Genomic DNA, 22,852 nt, shown 5'->3' on the forward strand with positions numbered 1-22,852 from the left:
CAACTTGCCACTACCACATTTCCATGTACTGATCTGTTACTCTTATTCATGTATCTTACACGAGTTTTTATTATTGTAAAGGAGAGGTGTACTACAAACACCAGTAATCAAGGACAGGTCAAGTTTCCTCAGTGTACAGGATCTCAAAGCTACATTGCACATGCTCATGTTGTGGTAAGTAACTGAACAAGTCATGTTTTTGCTCTGTACTTTATTTGATCAACCTGCTCATGCTCCTTGTTCAAGGCTAACACGTTATGCCTATTTTAACATCATATTAGAGGCAGAAGTATGTTGAAGGAGACCCAACTCCAATTGATCTTTTCAAGAACTTCCACTGCAGCAAGAATGGCTACACCGCTCCAGCACAGGTAGCCATTGTAAGTACTTGTTTACTTTCCATTCTTCTTTGCAACAACAACACTAGAAACATTTTGTAAGTACTTTTGTAAAACCTTTCATTTTCTTTATTTTGAAACATTTGTAAGTACTTTTGTGAGACCTTCTATTTTCTTTCTTTTATTAGGCTCAGACGGAACAAATTGTTGCCCAACTTGGAGACGACCAACAACCAAAGATTGCTGCTGAAGCAATGGCTGAAGTTGTCCAATCTAGGATATTTCGGGAGGTTGCTGGCATTCACCCACCCTTCAAGAAAAGGATTAGGGTTGGTACTACGCTGCAGGTTGAAGAAATACAAGCTGATCTTGAGAATGAGAAATAAGAAGGGGCACAACTTCGGCAAAAGATTGCTGAACAGGAGTTTTGAGATGGGCGCACTGAGATTGACGGCTGAAACACAAGAGACAACATTGAAGTCTCAGACAGAAGAGCTCCAAGCTTTGAAGAGAACCACAAACCAGTTGCATTCTCTGATTTCTAACCTGCTAAACTTCAGCACCAGTCAGAGCCAGGTGAATCCTTCCCTCAACTGAAGTGTGTTCCTAGTGAACTTGTTTGTTGCTGATGAACTTTTGTTGTATGTTGCATAATTGTTGCTGGTGAACTATTCAATGATTGTGATGTGAATTATATGGAAGTTGGAAAAGAGCAGTTTTTATGTATATGATTGTGTGATGGTGATCAGCAGCCAAAATTGAATATATGACACTGTGAAATGCAATAATGGCTAGGGCTCGGAAAAAAAAGGCCCAATATGGTACTGCAAAATGCAATAAGAGCTCTTCGTTAGATGGGCTAGGGCCCAGAATAAAACGACCCAATATAGCGTGCAACAAACATTTCTCGGCCCAAAAAATACCGCGGAAAAAATGGCACAACAAAATTGGACTCATAAAGGCTCTTACATGGACCGGACTTCAATTTGTGACGAACCAAAATTGTCATAACCCCCTACCACGTCGGAGCCACGTTGGATACCTGCCCAACGTCGCGCAACCTCCGAAACAGTTTTATGACAACATGTGGGATGAATTTTCATTCGTCATTATCTTAGTGACACCCGAAATAAGAAACGTCACTATTATCTCCGGTGCACACTACTGCTTCCGCACCGTAATAAGAAATTTCCTTTCATTATTATTTTAGTGACGCACCGAAATAAGATAGCGGTGCGGAGGCAATAGTGTGCGGCGAAGGTGGCGGGGGAGGCTGGCATGGCCAGAGGCGGCGGCACGGGACACCTGTTCGGATCGAACAGCTACGAGACCCGCGCGAATCTCAAGTACCGAAAGCACAATGAATCTCAAATACCGAAAGCACAATAGCTATTGGACTTCCGGAAGTTGTATAGGAAACCCGATGGCCCAATGGCAACCCAGTTATACAGTCGCGGAATAGTAGCGTCTTCATGAGCCTCCTGGCGTGGGCTTTGTTTCATTTCGCCATGACGTGGCTGAAGATATTTGGAAGCAGTCAATTCCACCGGGCTTCCTACGTAATTTTCGAAAGCCCGATTGTTATTAGACTTCAGGTGTCTAATGGCTCAGCCCGTCTGGGTCTTGTACATTAGTGTCAGCGATCTTATGCATTGACATATATTTTTGGATGATTCAACTAACATGTGTAATAGTTATCCTTTAAGTTATGTTGTAGTAATTCTATTTTCTCAATTTGTGTGTAAAAAATATTACAAGTTGCATGACAACCACAATTCATACAATAGTATGATTCATACAATAGTGTAGTAGCCTCATATTACTAATATTTAGCTTATAAGTCAGTTATTTTGCGAAACATCTTTCTCTCTCCTCTACATTAGCAAAATTCTATGCAGTATGAAACAAGCTATGAGACCCTGACGTGTAACAATTTATTTGCTACATTGGTCAGCCTTAGAATTCGGCGCCCGCTGGATTGGTTGTTTAAGCTTCAGAAAATTCTCCGCCCTCTTTTGAGTCTTGAACCGGGGGGGTGGGGGTGGGAATTCCTACTATACTGTCCTGTAGTCTGCGAACAAACGAAAGAAATCAATTCTCACTGGTTCACAGCGTTGCAGCTTGCAGCGGGTGCAGATCTCACTTCAGCTTCCCATTTTCATCGTGCCAGGAATAGGGCTGCTGCTGTCGCTGTTGCTTGAGGATGTCGAAGATGCTACAGGAAGAATAGTGCCCCCTTGTATGTCGCCTGAGATCGAGTCAGGAGCTTGTGCAATGGCATATTGGCACTCGAGATGAGCTATCAGGTCTCTTGTCTATCGCAGGAGAACAGCAGATCAGTTAGCCGCAAACCAGAATCTATATCACACATTGCATAGCAGAGCATTGGCTAGGATGACGGAAAACAGAACATGAATATATCACATATTCTGAAAAGAAACAAACATTACTTTCAACACACTAACCTCTTCGTTCAGTTTTTCAATCTTTTCATCTTTTAATTTAAGGGCAGCTTGCTCCCTGAAATAAAAGCATGCCATCTTAGATGAAAACCAAAATAAGTGTAAGTTCTAATTTGTAAATTGCTTTAAAATCATTGTGTTCAACACCGGCAACAGTGGCTAAAGAACAGAACACAATCCAACAAATGACCGCTCATGACTCGTGAGATATGGAAGCTCGTGGGCCTATACCAAATTGAGCTGTCCATGGCATTTCTGGCGAGAAATATGAGATCAATTATTGTGAAGGCAACGAAAACAAAGATGTTTAATCCTGTTGATCCATATACTATAGTAGCTCGAATAATGTCAGGATTGCATCAAACAAGAAGCAACGATTAACAGATTGATTCTGTATTTATTTGAAACACAACAATTACCTTGCTTGTGCTTTTCGTATCGTTTCAATCCACTTCTCCTGATTCCTGACAAGATTCTCATGAACCTGAGGAAAAGGATACAACCCAAGCAACTATGAGCACAAATGAAAGGCCCCAGATAACACCAGTTTTTAAGCGCTAACATTCAGATTTAGCTTTAGCAAATAGCCAAGTACTCAAGTGCTTACTTCATCAAGAAACCTTTTCTCTTCCATGCACTTCTCGATCTTTGCTTCCAACTTTTGGATTTTTATGCTCAAAGCTTTCTCAACAGCAGCAGAAATTTCCTCAGTTTCCTCTTTGTCTTCTACTAGTAGACGTGACTCATAGTACTGCATTAGCACGGAAACCAAATAAGAAACATGGCTTAATATAAAGTAATCTTCTAGGTACAAAAACACCATCAACAGAATAATAAACATCATTAAAGAAAAGCAAATCAACGTATTAACTTACATTTCTTTGCTTTTCAAGCTGAGATGTGACGAGATCATTGTACTCTTCAACAATCTAAAAGAAGGGAAAATCAATGTTGTAATGCAAGGCACACAGAAGTCTATCAAGATGGTATTGGATAACAATCAACAAAATAAATTATTTACTTAACACATTACAGCTTCAAATTTACTGTTCAGTAGAGCTTCACTCATTGCGGCATCACCACTACATAGTGAACACGTGTTCTCTGCTGTGTGACCACCATGGCAATTGTACTCAACTAGCTTTCCATCTGTTTTTGACTGAATAAGACGATGGACATAGTTGTCCCCAGCATAATCCCAAACTTTCTGTGTCTCTAATTCAAGTGAATAGCAATGTTGAGTTTCCTTCCAGTGTTCAATAGCATGGCCGCCTTTGTACCTGTGCACATCCCCAGCAATCAAATTAAATATGTGATTTAGTAAAATTCACAATTTCCAGAATGAACATGAAATATTTTACCTTCCACAGCCAACATGGCCACAAATTACACATATCCAAAGATTCTCCAAAGTTCCGCAAATAGAACACATGGACTTCTCTGGTTGTTGCTGACAAAATCTACAGACCTGAAAGAGACTTTCAATGTAAACACAACCTTCACATGATGCCTGTGTGCCTAAAAGAATGGCATAATATGCTTTTCTTTTCTTAAAGCCAGGGAAAACAGATTAGCAACAAAGTTCAAATCCAATTCATTTTCTAGCAAATGCAACTTTGCGATACTGCTAATTTGGAGATAAAAGATATTCCCAAAGGCACCGATAGCATAATTGAGTTTCACATTTCCATTTTGAATTTAAATGTAGAAACGTTCATGGCACAATCAGTATAATACTGAAGTTAGTAAATTAATCTAGAAAAAACACTACTAAGTATTTCATCTTACTCTCTTACCGGGCATGAGGAGTCTGTCCATTTTGATATGCACGAGCAGTGGAAAGAATGATTGCAGATTGTTGTGAGAATGCCTCCAGGATCTTGGTCAAGTCGTTCTATTTAAAGATAGAAAAAATAGATGCTGTGACCAACATAAACATTAAAGAACACCCTGTTTAGACTCAAATATACTAGTGAGCTGATGAAATGCATGGCAATGAGCTTCTGTATTGTGAAGTGAACATAAAAAAAATAATGGATTTATTACATGTAACAGCTACAAAGTTGCATGTACTGCGCACTGCCAAACCAACAAAAAAGGGAAATGTAAAAAAAAAAACCTAGCCTCCTACATTATAGTAAGCATGTTTAAAACATGATATGCATGAAAACCCTAAATTTACATATTTCTAAGCATGGATAAACCTTCTGTTATCAATTAAATATAGGACAGCGACACAGAGGCTATAAATCACAACTGGAATGAGGGTCTGAAATTCAACAGCCACATCATCATGCAAAAACTTAAAATATGGCCCAAGTTTTCTTTATGGAATAAAGAGATAGCAAATGCATGTGTCAAAATCAGGTTTCACTTAGCCAAATTTACATCTAACTGGACACGATCGCAAATGTTTTCTTTCCCATTAACCAGTGAATACACACACACACACACACACACACTGTACAAGCAGGAATCATGATTAAATGTGTAGGTACTGAAAAATTCTAATCATTTCAATGCAATACAAAAGAAAATTCAACAAGAGGCTACAAGCTTTCAAAGTTTCAATCAAACAGAACAGAACACTCCGCCTTTTTTTTTTGAAAAACTGATAGAGTTGTTTAAGACAACTAGACATACCAAGACATACTGGACATGTAGGTTGCTCAGCCAAGCTTGTAACCGAGCTATGTGCATGCTCAATCAATTGAGTGTAGTGCACATCTTCCACAAAACGGACATGGCAAACATCCCCCTGCACCATATCAACCTCCAATCAATTATCATTGTAAAATTTAACCACAGCACCAGGAGAAAAACACAATACTAAATTCAGCAGATTCAAAACAATAAACACCTCCAGCGAAGAAAACTGCTTCCCATTGAAGTGCTTATAGAAGTTGTCTGTTGAGTTCTGAGTGTCGAAATTTATAAGAACACTATACTGGTCCTCTGCACCATCAGTCCTGCAACATAACCATCAATTAACACCCCAACCCTCATCCATGTAAATCACACAAGAACATCAAGTTGGCCAATTCGTTTCTTTGACAGGATTATAAGTTGGCCAATTTGGAGGTTCAGTACTATAAATACAACAGAACACAGCATCGAGGAAACTAAACCAACAAATTAACTCGAACCAACTATGGAGACTACTCAGATTCCATCGGCTGGACTGATTGGACTCTACGGAAGCGCAGCAGCATGAAGGGTAAGCAAAGCATAGTAGTAGCGATCAGGCGAGGCACCTGACAATGCGCATCTCGAGCGTGTGGGGGACGAAGGCGCCGCAGAAGCGGCAGAAGTCGGCGTAGGTCATGTGATTGGGCACGGCGAGCACGCACACCCGCGGCTTCCTCCCCACCTACAAACACACGCACGCGAGCCAGATGTCAGGTCACCAACACTACTATACCAGTACGGAACCCTTGAAGGCGTTGCTTACCGGGAGACGAGACGAGGAGGCGGCGGCGGGCGGTTCCGGGTGGAGGAGGACGACGCCGCGGGTCTCCTCGATGCGGGGGTTCCCCGAGGAGAAGTGGACCGAATCGAGCGCGTGTGCTGAGGTGGAGGGCGCGGCGGCAGGGGGCAGAGAGGCGGCGGGCTTGCCGGCGGTCGCCATGGCCGGAGGAGAGCGGCGACGGGCGACGGGCGACGGGCGACGGCGAAGATGAAATCAGCGAGGGTATTTTCGACAGCTTCCAAGGGACCCAGGGACAACGCCTGGGGGGAGGGGTCTTTTCTTTTTATGAAAACATGGAGGGGTCTTTTCTGAAAACGTGTTCCTTTGGTTTCCTTGTTCGCCCGGCGCCCCACGGTCCCACCTGATCGACGGGTTTAGGTGGGCCCCACTTGTCAGTACCGAAAGGACGACGCGCACGCGATCATGAGAGGCAGAACCGCCGCCATGGCGGGCACGCGGCCTCGCCTTCTGCCGCCGCCGCCGCCGCCGCCACCGCCTCCTACTGGGGCAGCCTCTTCCGGAAGCTGCGCCCCAGAGCGGCGATCGTGTTGGGAACGTTGGTGAGGGTGAGCACTGCTCTAAACTTTTTGCTGCCTGCCAAGTGTTCGATGTAATGCCACCGCGCGGCGGACGGGAGGACTAGGATTGGATGTTTTGGATGTGCATCCTCTGGGTCCGGGATTGAACTAGCGATTATTCATGTTGGTGTCCTCGACTCGTTGTGTTGAAACACGCTGAGACGTTGAGATGATGAGCTCATTTCCGACTTCAGAGGAGTTGCTGTTTGTCTTGCGGCTTCTCATGGTGAAGAATTGTTTCATCTTTGCACGCGCGTCTGTGCACCATTCACTGGATTGTGATTTATTCTTGATGAATCCTTTCATCTTTGCACGCGCGTCTGTGCACCATTCACTGGATTGTGATTTATTCTTGATGAATCCTTGACACTTCTCTTTTAGGATTCACGGTCTTGCTCTGGAAAAAGCAAGGAGGCTGATCTCTGCAGGATAGGGCTTTGAAATGCCAGTGTGTTGTTCACATCTCCAGCTTTCTAGGATCACTGACATGGACAGGTCCATTGGGCTTGGACCTCCAGGTTGATAATCTACGTCTCGTTTCTTATGTGCAGACTTTGCTTAATCATCTTCTATCTACCTGTGACTTTGTGCATGCTCCAGGTAAGAAATTCCAGTGTTCAAAGTGGAACAAGGTTTTTACCTATAAAAGCATTTTAATCTTGACCCCTGAGACGGGCAAATCGACCAATAACAAAAAACCACACATTTTTTTACAGGAAGTACTGAGCTAATATATTTTTGTGCAAAGCTCTAATTTCTGAAGCTATAATATTTTTTCTTGAACAACGCAGGAGAGCTGCATGTCATTTCATTAAGAAGATGAAGCTATAATATTTGAATGCAATTTGCACGCATATTGTCCAGTTTCCTGGAACCAGTACTTTATCTACTACTGCCATTAACCCCCGCTTAGAACTTTTGCATCCTTGCTAGTTATATTGCATTGATCTCTGTTGTGATAAAGAAGTTGTTGGCGGGAAATGGTTAAATAGATCCCATGTAAAAGAAACTCGGTCAACACTGTAATCTTCATACCTGTCTGGGATCAGATGATAGATGGTATGCCAGGTCTTGACTTTGCGATTCCTTAGTGGAAAATTAATTTACTTGGTTTTAATATTTACAATACATCAGCTTATTACCACAGCCAGTTTATTTTAAATCAGAATATCTGGAGATCTTCACCAATCTTCTTTGGACCATCATCTGTCATATGGCATTAGTTGACTGTGCATCCCTAGAACAGAAAATGGTAGAACTTCTTAATTTAGTTGACTATTTGAGTTCACTCATGAGCTTGTATGGAATAAATGCATTTCGTTGACTTCACCTGATGTGAGTTGCTGAGACCTTCAGTTCTCAATCTCTTCCCATGACTATGGGAAGGACTGATAGTTAGACTCGTTACTCCTTGGCAGAGATGCCCCAGCCGAGGAAATTACTGTACAGTAATATTTTCTGCTCAAATAAATTATTAGTTCATTTGGGAATCGAAATTATAGATTTATAGGGACTCGAGGAATAGGGCGTGTGCCATGCTGGACTCGTGTAGGACGAGAAATCTGAGGTTGACAAGGCTTATGCAACAGTCTTGCTTGTTAGACAATATGTTTAGGCCGGCCCTTTGGGCTGTTGGGCTGGGTGCCGCACAGGCCCATGGCCGTGCGCCTCCCCCTCCCTGGGATGACTTGATTGCCTGGGTCTTCAGATTAGGCAAGGATCTCCGTTAATTGGGTGTTACTATAAACCCTAGGACGTCCTTGCCTATATAATCTGTACCTGTGCTTTGCACATCAATCAATCTATTATCCCGAGCCAACATTGCTTTCATGGTATCACGAGTCCAGGTTCCCACGCTGCCGATGCCAAGGCGCGCGACGCCGCCACCGCCGACGAGGCTGAGCGCGAGGAGCGCACTCCCCATGCCGCGGCCAAGCGCGACGCCGTCACTGTAGAAAAGTAGGCGGCTGATGCCTCCCAAGCCCGCGACGCCGCCACCAAGCGCGCCCGCGAAGCCCTAGCACGCGCTGCCGCCGAGGCCGTCCCTGATCCAGATGCGGAGGACCACAGCAACGGTGATGGCTCCCACGTCTCCGATCAGGACCGCGGCGCCGTCCACGACGCCATGCTTCTCCATGAAGCCGCCGCCATCCTCAACCTCCACGCCCAAGCCGTCACCGTCCAAAACATCCGGAGCCTCATCCACAACGTCCTCGATGTGAACTCAGGCAACTACGCACAGTGGTGTGAGCAATTCCTCCTGGCCGTCGCGAAGTACTCGCTCCAGGACCATGTCCTGCGCGACGATCCCGCCCCTGCCGTGCCCGACTGGGTACGAATGGACTACGTCGTCCGCTCCTGGATCGTCGGATCCATCTCCAACGACCTCGCCGACGCCGTCCTCGAGCGCGACTCCACCGCGCACTCCGCCTAGCTTGCCATCGAGACCCAATTCCTTGGGAATCGGGAGACGCGCGCCCTCTTCCTCGACGCCCAGTTCCGAATTTCATCCGAGGTGATTTGTCCATCACCGATTACTGCAGGCACTTCAAGCAGATGGCGAACTCGCTTCGTGAGCTCGACGAGTGTGTCACCGATCGCACCCTCGTGCTGAACGTGATACGCGGCCTCAACGAACGCTATGCCACCCTGGGTCTTCATCTCCGTCGCGGCCGCTTGTTCCCCTCGTTCCTGGAGGTCAGGAACGACCTCCTCCTGGAGGATCTCACCGTTGCGCACCGCCCTCCGCGCCCTCCTCTATCCTCGTCGCCTCAGCCCCGTCACGCTCTCCCACGCCAGCCCAGCAGCAGCCCAAGTCTCACGGCGGCTCCCGCGGTGGCTCAGGTGGCTCCACCGGCTCCTCCAAGTCGCGTCGTAGCAAGGGCGGCAAGAAGTCCGGCGGCGGCGGCGCCGGCGCCCAATCCTCAATGTCCGGTGGCGGCGACGGCAGCAGGACAAGCGGTCCCGCACGCGCCCCTGCGCCTGGCATCAGCGTGCAGGCTCCCATCGGCGGCTGGCCATCCCTGCTCAATCCCTGGACAAGGTCCATTTAGATGTAGCCCGGCCCGCACGGAACAGCACCACGGCCTGGCCTGCAGCCGCAGCAGGCCATGCTAGCCCAGCACGCCCAGCTGCAGGCGTAGGCTCACCTTCAGGCCCAGGCACAGCAGGCCCACCTCCTCGCCCAGGCGCAGCAGCAGGCCCACCTCCAGGCGCAGGAGGCCATGCCACCCCAGACTGCTTTATGGGCTGCGCCCGGCTTCTACAACCCAATCGCGAGCCTGCCTTCATGGGACCAGAAATTCAGCACCATGACATTGAACCCTCCACAGAACAACGAATGGTATTTTGATTGAGGTGCCTCCTCTCACATGACCTCCGACCCTAGCACCTTGTCTCATGCATCCTCCGCGTGGTATCCCTCTCCTTCATCAATCGTTGTTGGTAACGGGTCCTTACTTCCTGTCACCGCCACTGGCACAACACGTCTTACTCGGTCTTTCTCTCTTAATAATGTTCTTGTCTCTCCAAGTCATATTAAGAATCTTATTTCCGTGTGCCAGTTTACTTCTGACAACAATTGCTCTGTTGAATTTGATCTCGTTGGTTGTTCTGTTAAGGATCTTCAGTCCCGGAGAGTGATCATCAGGTGCAATAGCTCTGGTCCGCTATACCCCCTACAGCTGCCTGTCACCTCCTCTTTTGTTGTCGGCGCCCCTCATCCATTTGGCACCGCCGCCTGGGTCACCCTGGTCATGAAGCTCTCGCCAAGCTAGCTCCTGTTATTCCTTCATGTAATAAAGACATTAGCAATTCTCTTTGTCATGTGTGTCAGCTAGGCCGTCGCCTACCCTTTTACAATTCCACTTCGCATGCTTCAAACAATCTTGATCTTATACATTGTGATCTGCTTATTGGGTAGAAGCGCTCGCCACTATGACCTATCCTCACCCACCAAAACGCTGAAGTTCGCTACCCCACACCTTGCTCTCCACGGCACAACACCATCCTATGAGCATCTTCGCGTTTTCGGTTGTAAGTGCTACCCCAATTTATCTGCCACCGCTAGCCACAAACTCGCATCGCGTTCTGCCCTCTGCGTTTTTCTTGGCTACTCTGCTCATCACAAGGGATACCGCTGTCTTGTATATGAGGAGCGCGGATCATCTGTAACAGGCACTTTGCTCTACAATTTTCAGAATGATCAAATCAAAGGGCATAGGCCACAAATTAGTTCTGAGACACTGATTATGCAAAGCTTCTAATTCATTCTAAGTTATGAGACTATAAAGTTGAGGCCTGAGGTATCTGATTAGACTGTACAGCTCATCTTGAAATGGGTCTGCAAGAGGAAAAACCATCCTTTTCAGATTACACTTGAGTCCTCCATGCTCGCCACCTCTATCAGAAGCCTCGATTCTGAGTTTTCCAAGACCCACCCAGGATAATTAAATTCTGGTGCAAGTTTTCATCTGTCATGTTCATTAGAAGACCATGGAATGAAGCATATTTGGCCGAGTTACCATGATTACTAGTTGGAGCCATCGCATTAGTAAATTAGTTTTTTATGAGTATATGGTCACTGCAAAACTGTTGTGGTTCAAAGGCAAATAACTTAAGTTGCATATTTCATCCTTGAAGGTTTAAGACGTAAAGATATGGCAGTTTTTCTCCATCCAAAATACTCAACAGTACGGTTCTTTAAATGTCATGTCTTTCTTATCTTTGCTGCCAGTAGCTATTCCTTTTCCCATCACAGGATTTTATATTAGTATTGCCGCTTTTTACTATTAGACTACTGTCTTGTTTTGCGCACCTGATTTGTCCAAACATGACTAAATATGTTTAACTCTGTTGTTTGATGCTAACTTGAACTCAGAAAGAGTAAAGCACCCATTTGGTCTGATCAAAGTGGTTTATTAGTGATCCTAGATTAACATCCCAACATGACATGATCAACTGCCACTTAGCTTTTTCCCCTTCCCAAATGAATACACCAGACACATATAACCATATTTGGTGATATTTGAATGTAACATCTGAATTTTTTCTTTTGTAATTGTTATTTACTTTTGACGATACTAATTTGCATGAATTTGAGATCTGCCATGGAACTAGATAATGCATGCATCTGGATTATAAAAGCGAGAACACATTCGACGCTGCTAAGAAATTACAGGGGTTGAAACTTGAAATGCAAATGCTTACAGAAAATTCAAGGGAAAAAACAGTTCGGTCCCAGTCAAAGTCAAGGGGGAGAGGGTACCTACAACTAAGCAGATCCTTTTTAATAATCATCATCATGAGAGGATGACAAAGATTTCACTGTTTTAATCAACACTAGATTATCTTAATGCGCTTATAATATTTAGTCGATGACGCGCACGAGTGCACTTCCCGAGCTTTCCAGCTATATGTGTCGAATCATATCACGAGCTGCATGGGAAAAATATTAGTCTCACGTTCTGATCTCGAGATGATCTGAGTAGGCATCACTGAGGCCTTCATTAGTTAAAGCTAGAATTGCTCAGCTTCCAATGGTTGAAGTTTATTTTAACTTTGTGTTGTTAACGCTTCCCTGCAAAGCAAAATGTAATCAACAAGATCCAACCGTGTTGTCTTGCTACAGTACTATTGCTTTCATGGAAACTGCTGTATCTCAAGAAGTTTGTATCCTTTTCCTCTAAACATTGGGTTGTAGGAAATTAGGAATGATAGTGGGCATTTTTTTTTTATTTTCTACTACATTGCAGCATGAACTTTTGAGATAATAGAAGATGTTTTCTGAAACAAGGAATAGTGGGAAATTCTTACTTTGTCATAGTTACTTCATGACTTTTCATTTTTACTAAACCTGCTATGCATAATTTCACTAATATTCTTTCCTCTTATTTATGTTTTAAGTGTAACAGCCAGTAACGTTCTGAACGTGCTAGCAGTATTTTCTGCTAGAGTTGAGGCTATAGTAAAATGTTTCGCTTTCACTGATCTTATTGCTGATTATAACTGACAAAATACTAACTATATATGCTTTCACATTCCTTTGAAAACATTAAACCCATTCAGAGAACCCCTCTATTTTGTCCACAAATTCAGGTTGTGAATGCAAAAGGGAAAAAATATAAACTCTTTCCTTGTTAAGATGCAAAATTACATCTTGAGACTTGGCTATTGAATTTATATACAAACCAATATTTTTATTACTGGACGTAGTTGTAGGCATGTCAAGCATTAAGAAAAATGACATAATGGATACCATGTCTAGATATTAATCATAGTTAATGATCTACTAAAAAACTATGGACAGCATTTGGTTTTCTGAACAATAAGAACAGCATACTTTAAGAATTTGGGAAAAGGAGATAACATGAACTATGTTAAAACGTACATATATATGAACTGGTGCACCTACTTGAAGAATTTGAGTACAATTGCCTCTAGTGATGTACATTAAAATCACATGGTTCCATTGAGACAAAATTCTGTCAGTATTGCACCAGCTTAGTCCAACAGATAAAGAACATGAAAGAAGTAATAAAGAAAAGGAAAAAGAATTAATTATTGATTTTATTAGCACAAAGGCGATCTATGAGGAACCCCTTTCCTTCTGCTCATATTTGTGGCCATGTCTTCATCAGACACTCTATTCGCAGATCGTGCACAAATATATGGTCCACTCCTTTTTTTTCGAACAAAATTTGTGCATGGGGCACTCAAATTCTCAGAGTCTGATGATCCCATAGGCTCATCAACATCAACGAGGGTTGAGTGAGTTGTGTCATCATCAGCATCATGAGGAATGAAGAAGTCAGGTCCAAGCTGCAAGATCTTGCATGGGCGCAAGTATGCTGACAAATTTTTCTTCTGCCGTAGTATATACTCTACCTGAGAAAGATGCAGATTGTCAAATAATTTTCATAGCATGTGTAGAAATTTCATGGTGAGCTTCATCGCATGTCATATCTCTCCAAAATATTTTTTTTATAAATTTACTGATATAATATCCAAACTTGTGTTTGTAGTGCTATCCTAATTCCCTGGGAAAATTCCACAGATAGAAGCATACTTCTCTTGCTGAGTACCTTTTAGATCATAATTGTTCTGCTCCTCTCATTTAGCATGAATTATACTGTATCATTTTCTCAACCACTATAATTCAATTATATAAAGTCACATAGAACAACTATGCTTATTTCTTCGAGCTAAGTAATCACCTTGCAATCCAGAGAGCAGTGGAAATAGGGTTCTTGAAGGCTCCTGTCGCAGGAGGTGCAAATATTCCCTGACCCCTTGAATTGCCTATTCTGTGGTCTCTTCTTCAGGAAAACAACCTTAGAGCTGTTAATGGTATAAGACTGCACCATGTTGATACAGAATTGTAAGTCTTCTTGCATATTGAACCTCAGACATCGATTCTCAGACTCGCATGCATGCACGAACTATGCATAATTGATGTACCTGGACGCTGGAACAATCAATAAGCTTCTCAAGGTCCTCCAGCCGAACGACGTCGTGGTAGACATACCGCCGCACCTGCAGCAGCCGGTGTACACGGTGTGCTGACACACAGTGTGGGCAGATGCTGGTGCAGCAATCAAGGCAACAGATGTTCTTTTCATTCTTTTTGGCATGCTCATGGAAGGAGCATGCTACAAAGAACTTCTGTGTGTTGAGTGCCTCTAACCATGCCGGCTTCCACATTGCCTGCTGATGTTGCGAAATCCCAAACAGTTTTTGCATCAGTAAATGGTGAATTCATCTGAGAATTCGCAGGAGAGCATGAAGAAGGTTAGAGTCCTTACCATGATCATGTATGTAGGTGAAAAACCCTCTGGTGCTGTGTGTGTTCTGGGTTGGATGAGGCAGGGAGTTTTGAAGAAGAGAGAGACGCTTATGAGAGCTTATGAAAGATGGAGGGTGGGGTGTTTAGTGGGCTAAGAAGTATTAATGAGACAACCAGGAGAGGGGTCTATATATCTGCATCAGTATGGCTTTTGACAATTGACTCCTTAATCTATGGCACTATCATGGAATGCACCTTGCTTTATGACAGAGTTTTAGGCATTTGTAGTTACTTTTTGAATCAAATTTAAGACATGTTCCGTAATTGCTGTTGTAGGTGCTGGGATGCTATACTTCAAAAAGGGGAGCTGATTTTGTAATTTCATTGGAAGGGGCTGCAACATCAGTTTGTACCAGGTTTGCCTTTCATCGAACTTGCTGGAGTCGATCCTATTAAAATTTCAATAGCTGTTCTGAGATCAATCAATAATTGTGACAGAAAGTGCCTTTCCGTTCTCATAGAAAAGTCTGCCGATTTCGGTGATAATTTCATCAGTTTAATCCTGAAACAAACAATACCTTTTTAAAAATAATTTTACAGTTGAAAACTCTGTTTCAAAATTGGTACGAGTGAATTGGCAGCATAAATATTTAGTTTTGCATGACCACAATCATGAATCCTGATGCCCAATGTGATAACATGGCCAAGTGGTTATTACTGTTTACAACATAAATTTATGTGGTATAATGGTTTTGAGTATCAAAACAAATTACTATGCAAAGCAGATTATTATAGCTAAAACCTTATTCATTCCAGTAAACTCCTGATGTGGAATTCTAAAGACAATGTGATAACATTTCCCCTTTCCTTCAACAAATAGAAAAGGAAATATTTCACAAGTTCAACACTTCAATTGTGTTGACATTGGAACATGGCAAGGCCAGAAGTTTTACCGTATAGATCCTTTGCATCTCTTGGAGATTGGGCTAATGTGACATGTACATAGTGAGCCAACAAAACGTACAAAAACAATTCTGGAGGAAGGAAAGGGGAGGTGGGGAGGTGAGGAGAACGTGGATGCTGTTTCTAGTGTTTCCCAACCCTTGTGCCAACTTTTTAACTTATGACTAAAGCTCAAATCTCTAGCCTTGGCACCAGAGCTCACCTCTCTTAAACAAAAAAAGAAATGCAGTGCCCAAGGAGCCCCTTTGATTCCTTGTTTGGAGCCTTATGTGTGGGGGCGAGTACGGCCTTTCCTGGGCAACACATGCATACAATACAAATCGACAGCCTCCACTAACAAATTACTGCCTTGGGCTTTGCCCCATCGTGTTTGCTACAGGATAGGTTCTGTTTTACTCGAGTTTTAAACTTCAAATGGTACACTACAAAATCTGCTTGAGTAGTGTGTTCTGTGAATTTATTTGGGGAATCTGCATTCTTTTTCACCCTTCAGCTGTTTTTGTTTTTTGCTTTGAATACAAATTTGTATGGTTTTGAATTTATATGTTTGAGTGGAATTGCTAAAGTGAAATTACAGTTACTTTCTCTGTGTTTAGACTTTAGAGTCCGTTGTTATACAATGTAGAGTATAGACTACTGCTAACCTTCAACATTGATACCATTTTGAACTAGTTACTACAATTGCCATGCCGTGGGGGCGGTCTTTCCCCTGGTCGAGTTTTTTTACTACAATTGCAATAAATGAATAAGTTGTCTCTATTTGACCTTTATAAGTATGTATTCTAGATTCCAAAAGATGAATATTGGTTGAATCTAACAGTTAGTGATCTGGTTCTGACTTGTTCCAGGTGTGGATCTGATAGATAGGTTTTGTAATGGCTTATCTCAGGTTGGGTGTGATATGGTTTGTAAATGATGAATCTCTTCACCTAGATGCATTGAGGCACACTTTTTTTCCCCCTGTACTGCCTCATGGTTACACTCTAGAAGCTTTGACATGGCACTGTACCATCCATCAAACTGTTGATGAGATGTTTCTGATGATACATCGAAAAAGCCTAGACTGTTTTGCAGAGAATTGTCCAGTCCCTGGGAAGGGTGGAGTTGATGGACAGGAAATCCCTAATAAACCGTCTGATTGGCTCCAGCTCTGGAAGTCAAACAGACATGAAGCAGTAACATGATCTAACAAACGCAATTGCTCGGTTTCATATCTGAACTGTTTTTTATTAGGATCTTGACCATGATTGCATTTATTCTTGCCTCTTGTACCTGGTCTTAGACAGGCTTTTTTAGTTCTATAGTTTGGTCAAATTATGATGAATTTCAGGGAAAGACATTTTGCCATCCTTTTCTTATACGTAACGATGATACTGAATGACCATAAAGTGAGATTAGAGGAGAGTGGTTGAGCATGACGTGGCTGAGGTCGGTGTAGGGTATTTTTGGCATGCATGGATGAACAGAAACCTACAGTAAGATTCTCATTCTGTTCGCTTCAGTGTTGCCATTCTTTAGAGACTTCAGGTTTAGTAGTACTTTTATATATAATTCCCTAAACCAAAAAAAGCTGACGTGTTACGCTGTGTGTACTAAACTTTCTAGCGTGTTTGGACGAGGGAACTGCTCTAGGGATTTTCGCAATTTGGCGTCACAGGTGGGAATTTGAGCTGTGCTCAACCTGAAACTTCACATATCAGGTTGAAAGTTTATTTCTCCCGGCCTTGAGAACATTTTCTCAAGGAAACATCGCTATAATACAAGTCCTCAAATTGCTGCACTCGAAGCATTCCTCATTCTCGAGATACTGAAGTGTAATAGCAAAACTCCAAGCCTAATAAACCCGGCCTTAATAAGCCCTTATAAGCTCTAAAAAAGCATCAACTTGATCGTAGGATTTGACCCAAGGACGGCGGCTTAGCTTGGTGACGAATTAGGATTACCAGCTAGTAATATTTAGCATTTTTTTTCTAGACGTGTTAGGACACTACTCCTAATCTAGTAGCCAAGAGTAGTGTCGAAGCAATGGATGTCTTCTCTTGTTTGTAGCTGTAGGTGACCTATAATCATGAACCTAGCTTGGGTCACACAATACCCAAGTAGACTCTGCCTGATTTTATATCGCTGAAGCTCTAGCAAAAGGAGCTTTGCTGCTGGAGTACCAGAATAATCTTTCATGGTTCTAACTCCGCTTTGTCGGTCTCATGAGCTTAATCTCTGGTCAAATCGCTCTCCACCCAGTTAACAAAAGCCGTTCACGCCGTACGGAAGCCGAACCGGACTCATCACACCAACCTTTACCATGACGTCTGGATCCCACAACTTGGCACCCAGATGTCAGTGAGCGAGCGGCTGCATCGTGACGTGGACAACGAAGCAAACGAGATGCCCTGGTCCACGACGAGATCGCCTGGCTTTTGCCTTTCGCCACAGCCGGACAGGAAGCAGGGCCGGCGGTGCATGTGCACGGCCGCCGCACGTGTGCGCGCACGCCCTTTGCGTAGACAATCCGGGGGCACGCACACGTGGCGTAGTGGGGGCGGGGGGCCGGGTTGGTGCCCGCCACGTGAGGGGCGTCTGACACAAGGTTAATGCGGGGAGGCCGCCTCACGTGCCGCGCATCGGAGGACGCGTTGGGTGGGATGCGCTGTGGCGGTTTTCCCTGTGGACCTCTCTGCCGGTTGCGGCCGCTGATACAAAGCTTCGGGGGGTAAAATGCAAAATGGGTCGCCTCGCTCTATTTTCTCTTCTTTTTTTTTTCCCATCTCTCTCTCCTAGGAGATTTGGACGGCGTATTATTGAAATATGCAGGTACTTGACGAAGGTATATACTATATGATAGTATTATATATTCTAAGCATACGGTTAAACCAGTGTTCGGCCGGCCCAAGTAGTGTACTGTCCAAACGAAAAGTTCTTCGAGGCACAATAGTTTGTGTCACGAACCTCGATCAATGTTTAATTCAACTAAACAAACTACAGCAGCGATCAAACTAGTTTTTATAACGCTCTAGGTACAAGGGATAGTAGTTTTGGGAGGAAGAAGATTGTTCAGCCCATGCTACCTTCAAGGCCCATTCCAAGTCCAGCCCATGCTACCTTCAAGGCCCATTAGTTGTTCCATGGCGCCAAATAGTTCTCCCCGATCAAGGGGCTCGAGGGCACGAAGCCACAGAAACCTCATCTTAGCAAGCTCTTTTGCACTCCGTAGATGGAGGAGTCGAGTCATGCTGAACGACTTGTATGCTTGGATCACTATGCAAAGTTCTTCGAGTACGTGGTCTCTTTAATTTCTTCACCAATCCTCCCTTCATTCTAAATTAATTTGTCACTATAGTTTTGTTATAAGTCGAGGTTGTCTAGTTTTGACCAAATTCCTAAAATATATATCAACATCTCAGATAATATACGAAGTGTTCATCTAGAAATGGATTGAAAGTGTAATTTGATAAGCTAACTCTCATGTTGCGGCAATGCTCTTTGGTAACTTTCATCCTACTAGCTTGAATTTAAAGGCAGATACAAAAAAAAAACTTTCCTTGATATTTATGAATTTTTATAAGATAAATTTCTTTGTTCTAAATTAGATATTTTTCTATAGGTTTAATATCCTACAAATTTTTCGACTTCTTTGTCTTGAAGGGGTTTATTGGTAGGTGCATATATGTGTAAATTGAAATCCAATGAACTTTCTTGAAAATTATAGTTCTGTAGGATCTCTGGTTGCGCATAGCTAGAGCAACTCCAAGAGAGTTGCTACCTGACTCCCCAAGTCAAAATTTGGCAAGTTAGTAAGAAAATCGTGGTTCGACCAGTGATAAAATTTCGGCTGAAATTTTGTGAATTTCGTGAAATTTCGATCTTTTTCAGTGGCGACCAAAATTACTGTTCACCGAAAGGTCATCTTTTTAACCTGGATTTCAGCTGAAATTTTGTGAATTTCGATGATTTTGATGGGGACCGAAAAAAGAGTGAAAACAAAATTGAGAACCCTGGGTCCAACAGAGTTGTTATCTAGCTCTTCATCCCATCCGACTTGCCAAACTTCCCCTCACACTTGCCAAACTTGGCAAGCCAATTTGCCTTGCCAAAGTGTGGGTCCCACGTGCAATAATTGTCAAAATGGAAGTGCAAAATAGGGAGGCTGTTGTAGTCCGAAATGGAGAGGTTGTTGGAGTGGATGGAGAGTATATATTTTTGAAAGGAAACTAGCTGTTGAGATTTGGAGAGTGAGAAATGGATAGTCTGTTGGAATAAGCAACTCAATATGCAGAGGAATCTTTTTACCAACTTAGATAAAAAAATAAAATAAAGAGTTAAAATGGATAGTCTCTTGGAGTTGGAGTTGGAGTTGCTCTTGCTCTGCTTGACAGGCCTCCCGCTACCTTCTTGAGGTCCGCTGATGAGGGGTGGACCCTCTAACCTGGAAGCCGAGCAGCGAGGCGAGCAGCGGGGGTCGACGACTTTCTCTCCAACGAGCAAGCGGCCCAGCAAAATGCACCATGGATCCAGGCCGGAACCATTGTAGCTAGGTTGCAGCCCAACGGCATGTTTACACCTGGCGCGCGGTGGTGGTTGGTAACTAGGTTACGTGCCGGTCGCCCAGACGCCGCCGTTGTTGACCGTTCGCTTAATGCTGCAGCCGGGCCGAGGACCGAGGGGCACCTTGTCCCGGATCGTGCCTAGGATCGGATGAACGGACCAGGCACGTATGCTAGCTAGCTTGGCGCAAAGAGCTTTGGCACAGCCACCACTACTAGCACAAATCATAATATAAATGTGTAGTTGTAGTCTTGTAGAGTATCGGTTCTGATCGATCCAAAGCTCGACGTCGTAACGACCTCGAACGAACAAGGCGATCGATCGATCGAGCACCGGCAGTTTTGTACGGTGGCCTGGGGTCTGCTAATTTGCAGTTGGTGTGAGATTGTTATATTTGTTTTCTTTTTCATGGAGAAAGAGAGAAAGAGGCTGATGGTGTCGTTGTTGCGTGGTGGACACAACCAACGACGGTTAGACATGGTTCTATCTCTAAGACTATAGATATCATCTAAAAGACCCTGCATACTAACTACTAAGACTATTTTTTCAATAAACTATCTCCAAAATTGTCTCTTGTTGCTTTTACTTAACGACGACTACATGCGTATATATAGAAAGAAGATGATGAAGAGTCAGCGAAAAGTTAGCAGTCGGCATCTTGGAGCCTTGTTTTTCTAAGTGAGACCGGCCAGCGTGGGAATAGGAGATAGCTCAATTGTTTTCCTTCTTTCTTGTCCTTACACATAGGACATAAAGATGATATGTACTTGTATATGCTAAGAGATAGTAAAGCATGCACATTTGAAGGAGTTCCTAAAACACAAAAAGTAATCTTGCGCACACTCGGAGACAAAAAAAAAGAAGAAGAAGAAGAAGAAGCGTGTGCGCCATGCTGCTACAGTGTCACAAACGCTATATTTATCGTGAAGCTACCGGAGCGCTCATGCAACGCCGCTCGGTGCTAGAAGAAGAAACTGACGAACCGGGCTGCTTGGGAGGAATTCTTCCAAAATGGCTTCACTAGTGAAGCCAAAAATAGTGGTTTTATCTAACTTCTAGGTCATTTTAACCTCAGCTTACAAAACGGCTTCACACTACAATACCTCATTTTGCGTAAAATAGGTGAAGCTGAAGCCGAAGCTGAAATAAGCTCTCCCAAATGGAGCCTTAGTGTTTTTGGGTGTTTGGAGAGGGCTTCACGGTTTAAAAGGCTTAAAGGGATATCTAGCTGTGGATCAAGAGCGGTGAGGTGAGATGATGGAGGCATCATTTGCCAAGTGGTAAGTGACCACTGGTGAATAGTGTTAGCGATATGAGTTAACAATAGAAGCAGTAATGGTAGATAAAATGGAAGTCATGGGTGGTCATGGTGCGGATGTCTATAGAGACGCCATCGGATGAGGAGGGAGACGAGTTATGGGGGTGGTAGATTGAAGCTTCGGTGATCAGAGGTGGATCTAGATCTGGAACAAAATGGGAGAGTCATCTTTTTTTCGAGGAAAAAGAGTGCATTCCATTAATTAATCAAATATAGGATTACAATCAAGTTTGAGAAGCTCATTTACACAACTAGGGGCCCTCATTCTCCAGACAGCACAATTTGTTATAAGTTTTGCTAATTGAGCTAACTCATAAGCCACTCTATTGCACTCTCTCCCAATTTTTCTAACTCTCACCTGCAGCAATAGTGTCATACTTGCCTTCAGCTCCTTAACTATGTTGGTGATGCCTGACCTGTTAACACCCATCTCATGCAGCACTTTCACAATGGTCAAGCAGTCTGATTCAATGATCGTAGGCTTGTTGATCCATTCAGCGGCTAACTGGATACCCTCCAGGCATGCTTCTACTTATGCTACTTCCACTAATGCACAATTTTAGATGATCTTCCATGCCGAGAGCAATGGCTATCCCATATGGTCCCTAATGATGACACCGACTGAGGGATATGGGTACCCCATGGGTCCCTACCGACCAGGATACTGGCCGGACTTGATAAGTGGGCCCGTCCAACCAGGGCGTGCGGGTCGAGCACATGAAGATACTTGGAGTCATGTCAAGGCAACAAGACAGTTGTTGACGCCAGATTTCGTCACTAGTAGAATCGGCGCCAAGAAGAGAGGGAATCGGAGAAGCACAGTTGGGAATCGGCCGAATGGTGCTACAGTGTGAGATCGGCCGGTGACTTCTGTCTCGCTTCGGGTCAAGTATACCAGAGTCCCAATCGGTAGCCTTTTGCCGATAAGGAATCGGTCGATTAGGAGGATGGGCTAATTGGGCCTGTATGGGCTCGGAAAGGGATAGGAGGATAAGGTGGAAGTCAGCCCACGAAGCGTGGAGTAACCAACTTAGCACGAATTGTGCTTGTAGATATTCGTTTTCTGTTTGAATTAGGGATAGAATTCTAGTCGGTTAAGAAGATATCTGAACGGGGCTATAAATAGCTGCCTTTGTAAATCTGTAAGCATCAACCAATCAATACAACAAACTACTTTTTCTTCGTACTTACTTTCAAGCAGGCGACTTCGCCATTACTTTTCTCTTCTCACGAGTTCGTGCGGGTTGGCAGGGCTGCATCATCTTGATCTCCGGCCGATTCTGTAAGTTCCGTTTATCGAGTAATATCTAAGCTTTAACTTCGGGCGTATCGCTGTTGTTTCGTTTAGATTTATTCACTAGTTATCGATATTTGCTAGATCCATAGGTTTTACCTGTTT

General features: G+C 43.7%; 2 protein-coding genes across 4 annotated transcripts; both read right to left on the minus strand.

The window, feature by feature from the left end:
- Positions 1 to 2,038: 2,038 nt before the first annotated feature.
- LOC101777195 (BRCA1-associated protein) lies at positions 2,039 to 6,526 on the minus strand. Of its 2 annotated transcripts, XR_002678132.1 has the most exons (13): positions 6,252 to 6,526; positions 6,055 to 6,170; positions 5,661 to 5,769; positions 5,444 to 5,558; positions 4,597 to 4,694; positions 4,162 to 4,268; positions 3,834 to 4,080; positions 3,676 to 3,729; positions 3,408 to 3,551; positions 3,220 to 3,284; positions 2,804 to 2,858; positions 2,482 to 2,696; positions 2,039 to 2,409 (listed from the first exon to the last, which is right to left on the minus strand). XR_002678132.1 is itself a non-coding variant. In XM_004951592.3 (12 exons), the coding sequence occupies exons 1-12, from the start codon at positions 6,426 to 6,428 to the stop codon at positions 2,483 to 2,485; spliced, it is 1,458 nt and encodes a 485-aa protein (XP_004951649.1). In that variant the 5' UTR covers positions 6,429 to 6,526; the 3' UTR covers positions 2,039 to 2,482. The 2 variants fall into 2 exon arrangements, 1 of the variants encoding a protein (XP_004951649.1); XM_004951592.3 differs by having other exon boundaries at positions 2,039 to 2,653.
- Positions 6,527 to 13,203: 6,677 nt separating this feature from the next.
- LOC101778152 lies at positions 13,204 to 14,779 on the minus strand. Of its 2 annotated transcripts, none has more exons than XM_004951595.3 (4): positions 14,650 to 14,779; positions 14,306 to 14,551; positions 14,062 to 14,202; positions 13,204 to 13,732 (listed from the first exon to the last, which is right to left on the minus strand). In XM_004951595.3, exons 1-4 carry the CDS (start codon positions 14,656 to 14,658, stop codon positions 13,418 to 13,420), a joined length of 711 nt encoding a protein of 236 aa, XP_004951652.2. In that variant the 5' UTR covers positions 14,659 to 14,779; the 3' UTR covers positions 13,204 to 13,417. The 2 variants fall into 2 exon arrangements, with proteins under 2 accessions (XP_004951652.2, XP_022679439.1); XM_022823704.1 differs by having other exon boundaries at positions 14,306 to 14,554.
- Positions 14,780 to 22,852: the final 8,073 nt, after the last annotated feature.

Source organism: Setaria italica, chromosome I (genome assembly GCF_000263155.2).
Source record: "Setaria italica strain Yugu1 chromosome I, Setaria_italica_v2.0, whole genome shotgun sequence".
Lineage (NCBI taxonomy): Eukaryota > Viridiplantae > Streptophyta > Magnoliopsida > Poales > Poaceae > Setaria > Setaria italica.

Excerpts from the sequence above, each read along its gene's own strand:
- LOC101777195 (XM_004951592.3), bottom strand. The coding sequence starts at position 6,428 with ATGGCGACCGCCGGCAAGCCCGCCGCCTCTCTGCCCCCTGCCGCCGCG. Across the intron at positions 4,695-5,443 it reads TACATGTCCAGTATGTCTTG|AACGACTTGACCAAGATCCT; the intron begins GTATGTCTAGTT and ends ATCTTTAAATAG. Across the intron at positions 4,081-4,161 it reads GGCCATGTTGGCTGTGGAAG|GTACAAAGGCGGCCATGCTA; the intron begins GTAAAATATTTC and ends GGATGTGCACAG.
- LOC101778152 (XM_022823704.1), bottom strand. Across the intron at positions 14,203-14,305 it reads TTGATTGTTCCAGCGTCCAG|TCTTATACCATTAACAGCTC; the intron begins GTACATCAATTA and ends AACATGGTGCAG. Across the intron at positions 13,733-14,061 it reads ACTGCTCTCTGGATTGCAAG|GTAGAGTATATACTACGGCA; the intron begins GTGATTACTTAG and ends CATCTTTCTCAG.